Below are 16,203 nucleotides of genomic sequence, written 5' to 3'. Positions count from 1 at the left end.
TTTTAGATTCTTTCTGAGTGACCTAGAAGAATGCTGGTTTTGTGTTTTTTTTTCAGGTATCATACAGACTTTTTGAAGACATGGGGTTGTTTGAAACCTTTAAAATTCCAGTGAGGGAATTTATGAACTACTTCCATGCCTTGGAATGTGGATACCGAGAGATACCTTGTAAGTAAACATTCCTAGCAGATAATGGTGCTTCCTTAAAGCTTTGGGTATTTTCCATACATTTTGTTATTTAAGCTTTTCTTCTCTCATTATTCCAGGTACTTCTTTTTTTAAACAAGGTGCCCTTTCTCATTAAGTCTTTATGTATGTTGTCTGAGGCCATAAATTCTCAAAGCATTTATTACTTACAGTTGCCACAGCACATTGTTTCCAAAGACAGCTGAGCAATGTTGTTGTGCAACTCAAACAAATAACAGAAAATGGTGATCGAAAAGCTCAGTGGCAATAGCTGACTGTACTGTATGCATGAAATCATTTGTGCTTTCTTGATAACTAAGAGAAGAATATTCTTCTTGACTTCTGCTGCATCACTGACAAATGGATGGCTCTCTAGCCAGAGGCTGGTTTTACTCTGTAGCCTCACTCATCCTCTTCCATTGCATTTACTGTTTCATGTTGTTTAATAATAATTCATGGGAATTTTTTTTTGTAACCTTGCAACCACATGGAACTACCATATGTACAAAGAACAGTTTCCTGATGACATGTTTTCTGATGATGCAAGCATACGCCTGTCCTAGCTGGAGTTCATTGAAACATTACCCCCTTGTGAGAGATCTGGATTTTTTACACAGAAATAGTGCTATGTTACCAAAATAGACATGCTTTATAAAGCAGAAAAAAATATATGTATTTGGGTGCCACCTGCTCTTCCACAACTACAGCTAGGCTAGTATTTTTCAGTCTGAATCACTCATTCACTGAAAAACCTGCTTTTAGTCATCCCCAAAGTATTTGCTAATTCAATTCAAACTTAACAAATCACTTCAACTGTGGAAGACTATTCTTTTTCTCCCGAGAAGAGAGGGAGTTATCCCCCTGTTAGCTGGCAAATAAACCCTGTGCTGAGAAATATAGGACACCCTGTTTACTCCCACCTCCCAGAAAAATGTCTGAAATACTGGTATAATAATTCATATGGTCTCACTCTTAAAATAATAAATACAAATTGGAACAGCTAAACTGTGAGGAATGGAAAGCAAGCTACCTCAGAATGCCCTCCAGCCAGCTGATTTGGACTCTCCTCTTGGAAAGTGTGAGAATAAATCTCAAATCTTCCCTTGTATCTGAGAAGGATTATAAGAAGCAGATTATAGCCGGAGGACTTGTATATTAATGTCTGACAGTCTTTCCTCTTCGTTTTCAACTCTCTCTCTACTCAGAGGGGCTCAGGAATTTTTGTGAATCTAGCCATCCATTTCTGTAGCTTTTCTTATATGCATTTCATTTTACAGCCAAGTATTTGTAAGTAATTTACCTTTCAACTTCTCATTTCTGTGAAGGAGTAGAAAACAAAACAAGTTGCTTTGATTGAACCAGTCTTGTTGTCTGGTTGCTCAACTGAAAAATGATGATTATTCCAGTTGGATTAAATTAGTACAGGTTTCACAAGATATTCATCCAGCCTTTATCCCATAGAAAAGCTTTACAGCCCTGTGCAGAACTAGGTTTTGCATGAGGAGATTAATACTTCAAGAAAGACAGGAAGGAGATCTCTTCCTTATTTTCCTTTTTTGTTTCCAAAGTATATCCATTCCTATGCTGTTTATTGTTTTGTTGTTTAAAAAAAAATTAATTTTTGCGTAATTCCAGCAGAGGCAGTGTAACCACAGGTCATAATTCAGAAAAGCAGATTTCTAAAAGTGTTATCACTATACTGCCCCAAATTACCCTAAATCACAAGTTGAAATACTTGTCTTCCTGTGATTCTACCTCAGAAGTAAGCCATGGCTGTGGTGCAGCAGTATAACTCCTCTTCAAGCATCTTGTTTGCTCTTGCCAGTGTATATCTAAATGATGCTCTCTGGTGAACTAGTGTGCAATTCTCCTTTCAGTCACTTGTGTTGATTGTAGGATTGTTTACCTGGCCTTGAAGGCTTTGAGGGAAGAGCCTTGAAGTGACTTATCTCTCAGTTCTGCAAAAAAAAAAACCAAAAAACTTGTAGCAACCCAGATTACAGGAGCCAGGGCCTGAACTCTTTATCTCTGGTCAGAAAACCACAGAAAGAACCTGGTTTAACTGTGCGGTGTGCACGTATCCTGAGCTTGATTTTGCAGTGCTACCATTAGCAAGTTGGTTGAAATCTGGCTACTGAAGAGGATGAGGTTTTCCAACTGATTTCATTTGAATCAGAGGTTAACAATGAATATTCAATTTACTGGCATTTAACTAGCAAAAGGCAGACACTGGAGTAAAGGAATAGAGCTGGAAGGCTCCTTGTTTAATACGTTCTCTGCCAAGTTTCCTGTGATACCAATACAACTGCTTTGCTGCTATTTTTCTCTTACTGGACTGATATGAAGACTTAGAATTGATTTCATCTGTGGTAAAAGAAAAGCTGAGCATTTACAAAATACAGCTGTTCTTCATGGTTGTGATAATATTGGATTTGTCTCTGGCTCAGCTGACTGCCATGCAATACCCACTAGATGGTGCTGATTTCCCTCTGTCGGAAACATTCATGTTTAATAGCAAGGTCATTTGTTTTGTATCACAGATCACAATCGAATCCATGCAACTGATGTTCTACATGCCGTGTGGTACCTTACTACTCAGCCCATTCCGGGACTCCCAACTGTGATTAATGATCATGGGTCAGCAAGTGATTCAGGTATATTTAAATATGCAAGCATATATGTTTGATTTTTAAAGCTTTTGACATAAAATTTGCTGGAAGAAAGCCAACAGCTGAGGTGTGAATGCAGTACTTGCTGTTTGTAAAGGCTTCTCAGTTGAGTAGCACATTGGATGTTGAATGTATGTTTGTATAACTTAGAAGAGAATGAAGTTGGTCTTCCAAAACCTAATATTTTATATTTAATGTGTGAATGCAAACCTTTGAGATCACCCTTAATATCATATGTTTATTACTAATTGAATTTTACAATAGGTTTTCTAAAAAGAAGCTGTATTAGCAGTGCTTTCTATTGCTCCTACAAGAAATGTAAACTTTTAAGTCTTCAAACCCTGCATTGTTTAGCTATTATGAAAGCACACAAGGAGCACACAAGTAGTGTCATGCACTGTGGTTGTTTGTGAATGTGAAGTGTCCTTTTGCCATTCCTCACTGTCCCCAAAGAAAGAGACTTGCTACTGCCTTGCAAGACCATTCTCTGCTGTCTTACAATTGCTACTAACAGGCAGCTTTTCTTATTGCACCTTTGTATTAACTTCTCCAGCTTGAGGAATAGCAACTAGAGGGCCTGTCTGTATTTTGTGGGCATTCAGAGAGATTTTCTGATAAAGCAGGAGTTTGTTCCACAGAGAACATTTCTACTTCAACGTTTTTGCTGGTGTTTCTTTTTGGCACACACATACAATTTGTGAAAATCTTCAGGATGTTTTGGTGGTAGGAAGGGTTGCTATTCCTGAAAAATTTTGTCAGTGATCATACCAGCAGGGGCCACGGGAGGCTTTGTAGATGAGGGAAAATGAGTTGAAAGAAAGGGGTTGAGTTTTGGGGATTTTGGTGTTTGTTATTTGAAATATGTTGTTCAGTTGCATATAAATTCATTCAATGCGTCTCACTCAAAATCTGCCTCTGACAGGGACACATTCAAGCTGATTCTGAAAGAGGCTGGTAAGAGGATTAGCAGCAAAGAAGTAAAAGTCTAGACCTTGGATTGGAAAACATGCCTCTATACCAATTGAATTCATAAATGTTATTCCACTACTTTAAGCACTGATAGTATTTCATAGACTAATCTGTGTGGTGAAGCAATTAGATGAAGGTGCTGGAAAGATCGAGTTACCCACAAAGCTCTAGCATGGTCGTATCTTATTGTCAGTACCTATCATAGTTTGAGACCAGACTCTACTGGATGGCAGGAACATCCCTGGGGGGTCTGAAATGGTACCTTTCAACTGCTTGCCTTCCTGCAGCAGGTCAGGTACGCAGCATCAGAAAGCACTCGGGTCAGGACATGTTTACTCTTCAGTTAGGTACTGTGAATTCTCCACTCCTCCTGCTTCGCTGTTCCCATCTGTTTCAATAAGTCACTGAGAAAAATGGTAAGGAATTTTCTAAATGTATTTATTTCTGTTCAGATTCTGACAGTGGAATCACTCATGGCCATATGGGCTATGTGTTTTCGAAGACATACACACCTACAGATGACAGCTACGGATGCCTAGCTGGCAACATCCCAGCTCTCGAGTTGATGGCTCTTTATGTAGCTGCAGCCATGCATGATTATGATCATCCAGGAAGAACTAATGCCTTTTTGGTAGCAACAAGTGCTCCTCAGGTAATTAAATCTCAGACATCACTGTTAAGTTTGGAATGTAACAGACTTCAGTTGCCACTGGTGCCTACAGCTTGCATTAAGCACAGTTCTACCAAATATTTTGAAGTGGCTTATCAAAGTGACAGAAATGATCACTTATCTTGTGGATTCCCAGTAAGTCTCCTTTAACCACATTCCATTACTAGTACTGTTCAGAAAGGTGTAGATAAAAATGTCACATTGAAGGAGAAGACAGTGTTCTGCTGACTGACACAACTTGTAACTGGGAAATAAAGGAAATATTCTGCACAGTAAGACACAGAAGGATAAAAAGAAACAAACAAACAAAACAATACAAATGAAAGTAAACCACCACCTGTGTAGTTGCCATGCATACCAGGCAAGTAAATTTCTGCACAATCATAACAAATATTTTCTGTTGCTCCTACAGGACATGAACAGCTGTGATATTTTATGAATGTATCTTTACACTATGCCTCTATCAGGGAAAAAAAATCATCTTAGTTTTACAAATGTGTAATCGAGACTTACCTATAATTACATGTAAATTGCTGCCAGTGCTGGCAGTTGGATTCAGCAATTCTGAGTCACTGTTTATTGGCATAATTATGAGATCATCTTTATTTACTTTGCATAGCTGACCAGCCTGACTCCAGCATACTGTGCTGAATGATAGTTCTGTGCATAAAGAAACAAAGAAAGGTGGTGTGATGGTGAGAAGCAGGTAGGGATTTAGAAATTACATGTATGCCTACATAGATCCAGACATCTTTCTCACCAAAGGCAAGTTATCTGGCCGTGCTTTGTGCCAGTTTCTGTCCATAAACTCCTCATAAATTAATGCTCCTCGTCTTTGCAACATCCTTATGATCAATAATTGACACTCTTGCTGGATAAATCGACTGATGGGAAACATTTGCTATTCTTAAATCTATTTTTAAAAGTCAGAAAAGTTAGATGATTAGCTTTAATGTACTGTCTATAGTTTGAGAAGAAATTAATTGACAAATTTCAAATCCTTCTTGGTTTTTGTTTGTGTTTTGTTGTTGTTTTATTTTGGTTGGTTTTTAATCTAGTATCACCTGAAATTTTGGCTACTTATATTCCGAATCTATTTTGTACATATATATCTATATACTTTTTCACCACAAACTGTATGAGCTTTCAGTAAAGCTGAAGTGCTGCTGGGCAAAAAATACACCTTGAGGAGTGAGGTCTTGGAAGCAAAGTATATCTATGTTAAATTCTTACTGTGCTGTTAATCAAGATAGACTCTAAATCTGCACTGCTTCAGCAGACCAACCTCTGCGAGAAATAATATATTCTTCAGGATAAGGTAGAATTCTTTACTTCTAGATGATGACATATAATTTAAGTGGAAAATAACAAAGTCTTAATGCTGGAAGATAATGTGTTTATATTTCTGTGAAAATATACAAAACTACACAGAAAAATATTTCCATAAGTTAAATAACCAAAATAATCAAGAGACTGAATGCTTCTGATGTGAAGAGACTTCCTAGATTGTTGTTATGCTATAAAAACCATTGTCTACATCTTTTCTTAGTTTCATTTCCAAGTGGAATTGCTATCACAATGAGTTAATCATCTTGACTTTGTAAATATTTAACCAGTTTTGGAGTGTTGTGCATTGTTGAGTTCCAGATTGGATTTTTTAATATTCATTTATTTATCTATTTATTTATTTATTGCTTTGGAATAAGTCTAATATTGACAAAATTGCCAGATACAAACAGAAAAGACACTTATCCCTGCTAGTACTAAGGCTGGTTCTGGAAAACAGGGAAGCACAACCTGATAATACTGTTCAGGTTTATATGTGTTTAAAACAAAACCAAATGAGGAAGCATACCTTGATTATATTGGATATTGATTGTCATGTGGTTTAGTCAGGAACCAAAGACCCGTAAGCATTAAAAATCCAGGTTTTACAAATAAATCTTAGTTATCACAACAAATCATCTGCCTGCTTCTAATTCTGCCAAAATCATATCATGAAAACTCAGCATATTCTTTACTAAATTAAGATTAACACAACTTGAATATATTTTATTTGTTACACCCACATCATTTTTATTTCTGTAATAGCAATGTTTCTTTGTCTGAACAGCTTCCCATATTGTTTTCACAGGCAGTGCTGTACAATGACCGCTCCGTTCTGGAGAACCATCATGCTGCTGCTGCCTGGAACCTTTTCATGTCGAGACCAGAATACAACTTTCTGGTCAACCTGGACCATGTGGAGTTCAAGCATTTCCGCTTCCTTGTCATCGAGGCAATTCTGGCTACTGACCTGAAGAAGCACTTTGATTTTGTTGCCAAATTCAATGCCAAGGTAACAAGAGTCATTTGACTTTCTGGTGGATGGTCAGAAAAGTTTCTGGGCTTGTTAGCATCACAGTGAAATGACTCAAAAGTCTGCTGTGTTGCTTTTTCTTCTGAATTTCCTTTTAGCTGCTCTAAGGCATCCTGGTGAATATTAATCTAGCACTTCTGTTGTCATTTCTTTAAATTATTTCAATTTAATGCAACAGTATCCTTTTTTACATTTGTTTTTCTTTTTTTTCTGAAGTTGATTTGAGGCAGGATCTGTTGTCCTGTTGATAACATGTGGAAGGAGATTATGAAGGGCTAATTTACCCTGTTGAGGATATTATGCAGTGTGGGACAATTTCATGAAAATCCCACTTTCATCCCACTTTCCAGCTTTGTTTGCTTGTTCACTAACATTTTAGATGTACTAGCAGAGTGCTCAGTGAAAATAATCAGAAGCATTACCAAGTTTCCATAGCATCTAAATACTTAATGTGACTTTTTACCTGTTTAATCATACTCTTCTTCTTAGCAAAACACAGAAATCATGACAATTTGAAATGCAATGAAAGGTTGATCCTTCTCTCCTGCTTTGTTCTCTTCCTGCTTTGTTCCCTCTGAGAAGGAAATCTAGAGATCTTTCCTTTGCACTCTGTTCAGTGAATATAAAATCACAACCCTGGGAACATATTATTAAGAACTGTTGTACTGTTTCAGTCTAGTTTCAATTTATTGGAAATTATCACCTGTCAGGTTACTTTAGAAAGCCCCGTCACCCATCCAAACTGTAAGCACATTACCTAAATAATGTCTGCTCGGAGCTGATATTGCCTTCTTGTTCCCTGTATAAAAAACCAAGCACAAGTGTGTTTCTTGTTCCTGACTAGGACCTCCTAGCTGATTAAGTGACATAGCTATAATGTTTTCCTGTGGTATTGTTAGGCTGGACCTGTACCCTGAAGTTAGAAACCTACAAATGTGGGACTGGTTTTGTTTTTCATTAACCTGTAGGATTTCTCTTCGTTAGGCTCTAAGAAGGTTTATAAAAGCCTTAGATTATGGTCCAAGGTAGAGAGGGAATTTATTTGCAGATCTGTAAACGTGTTAATTTCTTCTGCACTTCTGTTGTTGATGTTCCAGATCCCCCTGGTGATATCAGAGGGGGTTCTGTATGTCTTTTAAAACCCAGGGCTATTTTTATCTGCCTAATTTTGTCTAATTCTAATGGAATTTTCCAGCAGATACTCACCTGTTAGGGCTACAGTGACAATAAAGCACAGAGAATTTAGGCTGTCTATATATCTCCTTTGGTTTTGACAGTTTGGACAAAGTAGTTCATTTCTGCGAACATAAGTAAAGAATGAAAAACAACAACAAAAAACAACGAAGAAGACACAGCTAAGCTAAACCTTATCAGAGGCATAAACTATCTTAACTGTAGAAGAGGACAAGATTGACCAGCAGTAAATGCAGAGTAATAAGTGTTAATTCATGACTATTGAAAACTAAATTTGTCTTAAATCTATCAGGACGACGTAGATGTACTCACTTTGTAACCAAATATGGTGATACATGAGACACTGCAGGTAAACAAGAGAACAGTTTGATGTATCACGTTCTGCTAACTCACTATAGATTTGTAAGGACAGATATTTATCTCCTTCTTTGTCCTGATTGCTTGAATAATCAAATGGCCATGCATGGAATAAAAAGTGGAGGAGAAGGTGAAAATACTAACCAGTGTTTGTGGCTGACCCTAGCTTTCCCTGAGTAATCACTGCCTTAAAAGAGATTATTTAAGGTTTATTAGAAAAACCTCTTTTGAACCAGGGTGGTCTCAGACAGCAGACTTCACAAGTTTCTTTGAGTGGAGGTGTTGCAACTCCAGTAGATTGACATCTAAATGATCATGTTATTGAGTGGCTGAACTGCAGTTCATTGAACTGGGTGCACAACCAGAGAGACTTTAGAAGTCACTGTAAACTCATGTAAGCATCCCCCTACCATAAAAACTTTCAACCTGGAAAATACCAAGAAGAGATAATGACAATGTTCACTGTCTGTCACTCTGATGATAGAAAGTACTGGAGCAGTTTTTCTGTGATGTTAGTTATGTTAGATTGTACATATTAATAGCAGGGAACACTTAAGCTTCATTTAGTCATAGCACAAATTTCTGTTTTCAGCTACTGCAAGCTATGTTACAAGGGGGGATCTGAATTTAAAAAAAATAAGTAGACAGTAGAAGAAAGTCCCTTCCCACTAGGAGACAATCTATATGAAAAAATTGAAGTGGGAAAATGTGGCTAACAGCAGCAAAGGTTGGACTTTGGAGGTGGAAAAGACCGAAGTCTTCAATGGTTTCTTTTTTGCCTCAGTCTTTTCGGGTAAGACATATCTTCAGGAATCCCATATCCCTGAGATGTGCAAGAAAATCTGGAGCAATGAAGGCTTGAATCCGCACTGAATGGGACTGGGATAAACAAACTGACATACATAAGTCAGTTGGACCCAGTAGGATGTAGCCATGTGTGTTAAGTGCTTGATGAAGGGAGTAAAGTAGATGGAGCCAGACTCTGCTCATTGTTATCTCATGATGGGATGAATGACAGTGGCGCAAACTGAAATTCAGGGTATCCCATTTAAGAACAGGAGTGGGTTTGCTTCCTGTGAGAGGGATCGTACACTGGTAAAAAGTTACTGAGGGATTGTTGGAGATACTCAAAACTTAGCTGGGCACAGTTCTGAGCAGCCTGCTCTGACTGGCCCAGGTTTGAGCAAGAGGAGTGGACAAGATGAACTCCAGAGGTGCTTCCCAACCTCAACCTTTCTGTGACTCTTTGAAGGTGGCCCTTTGGCTGTAGAGAAGTTGATAGCACAAAGCACATTTTATTGTGGAGAGGTATAGGAAAAAGTAAAAAGGATAAAGAAGTTAATCCATTCAGAAAAGCTTAGATCAAATAGGGAAGTAGGTCTGTTACATCCATCTTCATGCTGTAACAGAATCACCATGGCATTTTATGGTAATTAACCTTTGTGCACTAATTAGCTATTAACTTCTTAAAGAAATTTCACAGAAAGGTTGTATTTGTCTATTTTTGTAGTAATGCTTTCAGACTGAGACATTATTTGATAAATATTAATCTATCATAATATATCTCAACATGTATCATTTTTCACTTATTTTTCTCATTATAGATTGATGTACAGAACAGTGTATAGATGCCTGAAGATTCCAACCTCAGCTTGCACTCATGATTTTGTTAAGCAGCTGAACAGCAAGATATCCCAGGGCAGAATGTTATCTGTGAATGCATCTTTACTGTCATAGTTTTCCTTTCTCTGTCTCTTAGGTGAATGATGATGTTGGGATTGACTGGACTAACGAGAATGACCGCTTACTGGTTTGCCAAATGTGTATCAAACTGGCTGACATAAATGGGCCTGCAAAATGCAAAGACTTGCATCTACAGTGGACAGAAGGCATTGTCAATGAGTTTTATGAACAGGTATATAAGTGCACGTTCAATATAACGTCTTCTGATTTCATGTTATGTGCTGAACAGTCCTGCGGTATACTAGTGCTGGTGTTGAGTGAAAATTGCAGAGAACAGGGCTGATGGTGTTGCATCAAGTTCAACTAGCCCATCCTTTTGCTGGACCAGCACTGAAGCTTTTGATGGGTCCTTAAATTATAACATTTTGGTGAAGATTATTATAAAAATAAATAAAAACAACACATGGAAATGAGATATCCTCTGTCTGTGCTTCAAAACTGAATTTTCAGTTGTTGACCTTTCAAGATACCAATGGGTTTGTGACCAGGTAACATTGTCTGTCTTTGGCTTTTGGAAAATATAGTTTGCCAGGAGGCAAACTCAGGCAATATGTAACTTCACAGAAACTGAAACTACTTGTCCAGAAACTAATTTGAATAACAAGATTGGTAAAGGGGATTTTTTTTGTACTGAGATGGCATTTAATCTTGACATCTACTCAGCTGAACACTTGTTGATATCACCAGAGGCTTTGCTGTTATAGGGGTGAGAAAGAATAGCAGGCTTCATACTGAGAGAAAGTTTAGCTTTCTTTTATATCATAGGAGGCAAGAGATGAAAGTCTGCATATACTTTCCCTCCCCTTTGTCCTCTCCCCCCAAGAAAATCTAGCAAAAAAGCTTTCTGGGAAAGATTTATTGCTTCTGAATAATGCCTGCTTAGATGGGGATCATTCTAATATTCCCAGGAAACAGTTAATTTTGACCAAAAGCCAAAAGGAGTTCTTTGTTTAAAGATACATGTACTAAGGACAAAATCCATAAGAAAACTAGGTCAATGAGATGGCTGGAGCTTGCAGCATTGCAGTCTCATCCCCAGCAAACAAAATGGCTGACTACAAGGAGAGTGAGCTGACAATCAAAGTGAGAAAACATTCCTGAAAATAATGTGAAGAAAGAAAGTAAACATTGGTTTTCCAACTTTCACACTCAGTGTAAAGTGCAGGTCAGTGGTAGTGGACATCATTTTGAATAGTTATCATCTAACATTAGTGTTTAATTCATGCTATTGGTAGTGGGTCCTCTTACAAACAAAGAGCCGTAATTTCAATTGAGCATTTGACGTAATAATTCTGTCATAATGCTATGCTGGCATGCTATGATAGTAGCATTCCAGTAGGACTATTTTTCTTGCATCATTTGTAATTGGTGTGATGTGCATTGCTCCTTTTTGTATCACATTTTTTCTTCCATTTGCTTCAGAGAAATTACCACTATTTTTCATCTCCAGGGTGATGAGGAGGCTAGCCTGGGCCTGCCTATCAGCCCTTTCATGGATCGCTCTGCTCCTCAGCTGGCACACCTCCAGGAATCCTTCATCACTCACATTGTGGGACCACTATGTAACTCCTATGACTCAGCGGGACTGATGCCAGGAAAATGGATAGAAGATAGTGATGAATCAGGTGACACTGATGAGCATGAAGAGGAAGAAACAGCTGAAATGGAGACTTGTGAAAATGCTGAATCCAGTAAGTTGCTTGTACTTTTCCTTTTCTTTTTTTTCCAACAGAAGTTCCATTCTGAGGCCAAAAAATAAATGATCATATTGTAGAAGCACAGAGACCATGAGCTGATCAGGTTCAATGTGAACCTCTCCAAAGTTAGAGTCATTCAGTGCTATCCTTGGTGATGTCATCAGGAAGTCAGTCCCACTGGCACTCCCTCCCCTATATCTCATCCCATGTCTAGAAAACATCAGCCTTCATTACCCTAGTGGAATAGTGATATGTAGCCTTTTCTCTAACAATTTCACCTTCTCTCTTCTTCCCTACACCCTTCCATGGCCTACTGAATCTCATCTCCATTTTCTATTCGGAAAGCTGAGAAGTAAAAAAAAAAAAAAAAAAAGGTAATTACTTTAAGCCATATTAGGACCTAAAACTAAAACGTGGGTCTTGTGATGTGCAGAAATGACCTTATTCTCTAATAAGATCCAGGAATACATACTCAGTTTAGTGTTGCTGTTGTACACACACACACACACACACACACTTTAACACATTAGTGCACACAAAAGTGTTGTTGAGAACAGCAAGCATTAAATAAGCATGTACTGGTTTATTTTAGTACCTTATGATCTACCAGATCTTCATAGGTTCATAGGTTCATAGGGTTCATATTGTCATCTCTGTAATAGCAGACAGAATTACACATTTATATGGCAGATTCAGGTTTATGGAATTGCTTATCAGGTGGAAAGCTGTGAGACTGCTAACCAGCAGAGACTCCAAAGCATTGGAACTGATGTTCCTGTATTAAAAAGAAAAATTAAAGATATTCTCATTTACCCATTCTACAGTATAGTCTTACTTTTAAATCCTTAGTCACCATTTGCCTCACTGCTGTATTCTCTTTTGTATCTCTCCTAAACAATGCTGCTTAAAAGCACAGAGCATTAACACGTGTCACTTTGAAAATAGACCATTTTTTAGTCATCTTCTGTTTCCATGTTCTACCCCGTGATAATAGAGTAGTCACTTTTAGACTGTATCTTTTTCAAAACACTAAGAATGAATATATCAAAAGGTTTTAAATAACCAAACAAATTCTTCCTCCTTCCTTCTTACTGAATGTGAGGTGCTGATCTCAGTCATACACACACATTAAAATCTGCTTTCCTCTGATTCCCTGAATTTTCTGTGACTGTGTGGATCTTAATTACATATCTACAGAATCTTTTGTGTGGGTATAGTCGTTGGAATTTTTTTCCTATGATCAGTGCAGTTTTGGATATTATAAATTTTCTCTGTGAAACAAAATAAAAGGTTGAGATGTAAGTTGCGTAGATATTAAGTGTTGTGTTGGTGGAGATCTTTTCTTTTTATTTTATTGATGGAATGCCCTTTAGATAGATGGAAATAAATTGTTTTGCAGAAAACGTTTGTCCTGATAATTCCTTTTAGCAGCTGAGATAAATTTAGAGTTATAAAACTTAATGTAGCTCAAAATCAGTCACTGTTTTTATTACTATACGGGAACATGCAATTTTCCCAAATTTCTGTTGCAAGGATGTAAATTAAACAGACTCATTCTTTGGTTATTCAGGCAAATTTTAACGCCACAAGAAAGTGCTCACCAGTCTCTGAGAGAGCAACAAGATGTGGAGTCACCTGGGAAACGAAGGAGAGAATGTCCTGCTGTGGCATTGGCAGAGCAGGGGCTTCTTATTAGTGCTAAACCTGAAGGTTTCCTACAGGGAACCAAGGGCTTTCTAATGAAGGATTGAGTTGGATTTGGTCTGTGCTCAGTGAAAAGCTCTTTGTTTCCAGTTCAAAAGCTTCAAGGGCTAAACATTTTGGACCCTGACACAGACATACTTCAAGCAACCTACAAATACTAATCCACGCAAATTTATTTGGTACAAAACATTCCTCTACGTCACCTTCTTTAACAAGAGAAATCAGCAGTTGTCTTTGGAGAGGTTATTATTTCAGTTCTATGACCAGCATTGCCAATGTTAATGATCAGGGAAAACTTTCAAGTTTTGTAGTGTCAAGGAGCTAAGAATCTTCTCTTTCATTTTTATGGTACATTATGTTGGATAAGCTATACAGGCACTGGAAAAAAAAGACACTTCTCTTTTTGTGGTGAGGTACATTGTGTCGGACAAGCTATGAAAACACTTCAGACAGCAAAACACTTGTGGCGCAGTTGTGTCAGGGTTAGTAAGAACTAACAGTGGCAAAAACATTTTGTAGATTAACAGGAGGAGACTGCTTCAAAACCAGTGATAAGCAAGCTCCCTACTACTATTTAGCTGCATGACCACTTCATCAGTGGTTAAACTCTGCCACTGTAGCAGTGTTGTAGCAGTGTTTTGCAAAAGCTTTAAGGTAATCTATTGCAGCAGTGCAACAGTAAATGTCTTTGTAAAGGCAACACAGTAACATGCTCCCTCCATTGATTCCTAATGCTCATTAGTTTTGCTCCTGCTCAGACCAAAGGTAAAATGTGAGAAAACAAAATCAGGACTGTTCTTCCAGAGCGGAGATCCATTTGGGGATTAAAGATTAATGTGGGTGTATAGAGGAAGGTGACCACTGTCCTGAAGCACTTGATACCTCACTCACAAAAAATTGAGTGGAAACAGCTCAGGAACCTGTGTTGTGCACAAACACTGAGGCAGTAGATGTCTCTACTCAGGGATGGCATGCAGCCTATGGCAGGAGAAGGCTGGGGTACAAACAGTGTGGGAAAGCAGTGTTCTTTCCTGGAGGTCTGGGGAGATATGGCTGTCTAAGTTTTTCGTAGTGTTTAAGTTCATGGCTTTAAAAATCTGTTGGTGAGTTCCCTGTTTGTCATCACACACCCTGCCTACTTCGTACAGCTTCTGTCCATTCCCCTTCTTCCCTTGCAGAAATCAGTACACTAATATCACATGGTATTTTACAGGAAAGAAGAAGTTCAAGAGGAGGAAAATCTACTGTCAGATCACTCAGCACCTGCTTCAGAATCATAAAATGTGGAAGAAAGTAATCGAGGATGAGGAGAGGTTAGCTGGGACAGAGAAGCAAGGCGCGGAACAATCCACACTGCACCCATCTTCAGAACAAATTCAGGCCATCAGGGAAGAGGAAGAGGAGAAGGGGAAGCCCAAGAGAGACGAAGAAGAGAACACAACTGTAGAACCGAATCAATGACAATATTTACAGCAGTATTTTAAGACAGATTGACTCGTGCACAGACTCTTTCTCAAGCCAGCACAGCATTTAGACACAACACTGTAGAAGTATGGGATTATGCGCCTACAGCTGTTTAATTTGTTTCTCTTTCCTTTTTATGGTGAGGTACATTGTTTAAACTCCTGTGCTCAAGGAAGCTTTCACACTGCTACACCGGCTTTTACAGACTTTCTTTAAAGAGATTTGGGGCGGGGGTGGGGAGTGGAATTATATAAATATATATATATATATATACATATATATATATAGCCATGGTTTTTGGCTACGCACTTCAGCAAAATACATTTAATGATATATTATGGTCACTGTGATATTTACAGAAGGAAGTTATCTACAGAAATGCTGTTTCTAAAGCACGTTTGCAGTTAACAGCAAGGTACCAGTTAAGTAGCTTTTGCTCTTAATACTGAGGGATAAAAGTTCCAAAGCTTTACATGTATCCTGCCAACATATATGTGTGTGAGGGGGGTGCTCATGTGTCTGGGTGGATGTTATGTCATATGGCAAAGTTTGAAACTAGCTGTAGCACATCCTGATACACAACAATGTGCAGGAGGCTGAACTTTTAAGAATTTGTGCCCAAGAGGAGGCTGGAGCCCTTTGTGAAGAGCTCTGCATTCCCATCCTCCTCTGAGGACCAGCTGCATGCTGGCTGTGTGACTCCAGCTCATCTTCTTTCTCCTCCTCCTCCATCAGCACCTCCCAAACTGCTGGCAAAGGGTTGTGTTGGAGCACTTACTCCAGGGGTTTTACAAAGGGTTGAGCAGGAGGCAGAAGAGAGCAAACGTGCGCGTATGCAGAAACTAGAGGCAACACTGCCATCTTTCCACACAGACCTTATGCCTCCACACATCTGTGGCCAAATAGACCATTTAGGAGTGAAGCTAAGCACCATCTCTTGAGAGCAAAAGAAGGGGAGTGCGGGGGTCATGCCCCTTCTCAGAATACAGTGCATTAGGAGAAGGACTGGAGTTCCAGTCCCGCGGATGTCTCAGCAACCACTCACGGGAGCTTCAGAGAGCTTGGATTTCAGTGCAAGGTGCTGGCTGGGAGCAGTTTGTTGCTGGTTTTCTGCCTAGAAGCAGCGTGTTTGATCCCACCAGTATAATTAATGGTTTTTTTTTTTTCTTTTTAACTTTTCTTTTTCAAGTG

General features: G+C 38.5%; 1 protein-coding gene across 2 annotated transcripts in view; it reads left to right on the top strand.

Moving 5' to 3' along the window:
• Positions 1-15,819, top strand: part of PDE3A (phosphodiesterase 3A) — a 238,311-nt gene extending 222,492 nt beyond the window's left edge. For both annotated transcript variants that reach the window (XM_065742518.1, XM_065742517.1), the window contains 7 exons: positions 57-168; positions 2,727-2,840; positions 4,277-4,476; positions 6,629-6,832; positions 10,164-10,319; positions 11,598-11,838; positions 14,762-15,819. In XM_065742518.1, the coding sequence (XP_065598590.1) occupies positions 57-168; positions 2,727-2,840; positions 4,277-4,476; positions 6,629-6,832; positions 10,164-10,319; positions 11,598-11,838; positions 14,762-15,009 (1,275 nt within the window). In that variant the 3' untranslated portion in view covers positions 15,010-15,819. The remainder of the gene's footprint in view (positions 1-56; positions 169-2,726; positions 2,841-4,276; positions 4,477-6,628; positions 6,833-10,163; positions 10,320-11,597; positions 11,839-14,761) is intronic.
• Positions 15,820-16,203: the final 384 nt, after the last annotated feature.

Source organism: Cyrtonyx montezumae, unplaced genomic scaffold, assembly GCF_038088225.1.
Source record: "Cyrtonyx montezumae isolate F1298 unplaced genomic scaffold, pur_monq_1.0 scaffold_3, whole genome shotgun sequence".
Classification (NCBI taxonomy): domain Eukaryota; kingdom Metazoa; phylum Chordata; class Aves; order Galliformes; family Odontophoridae; genus Cyrtonyx; species Cyrtonyx montezumae.
The sequence above is the reverse complement of the archived record's forward strand: the minus strand, read 5'-3'. Positions and strand labels throughout refer to the sequence as shown.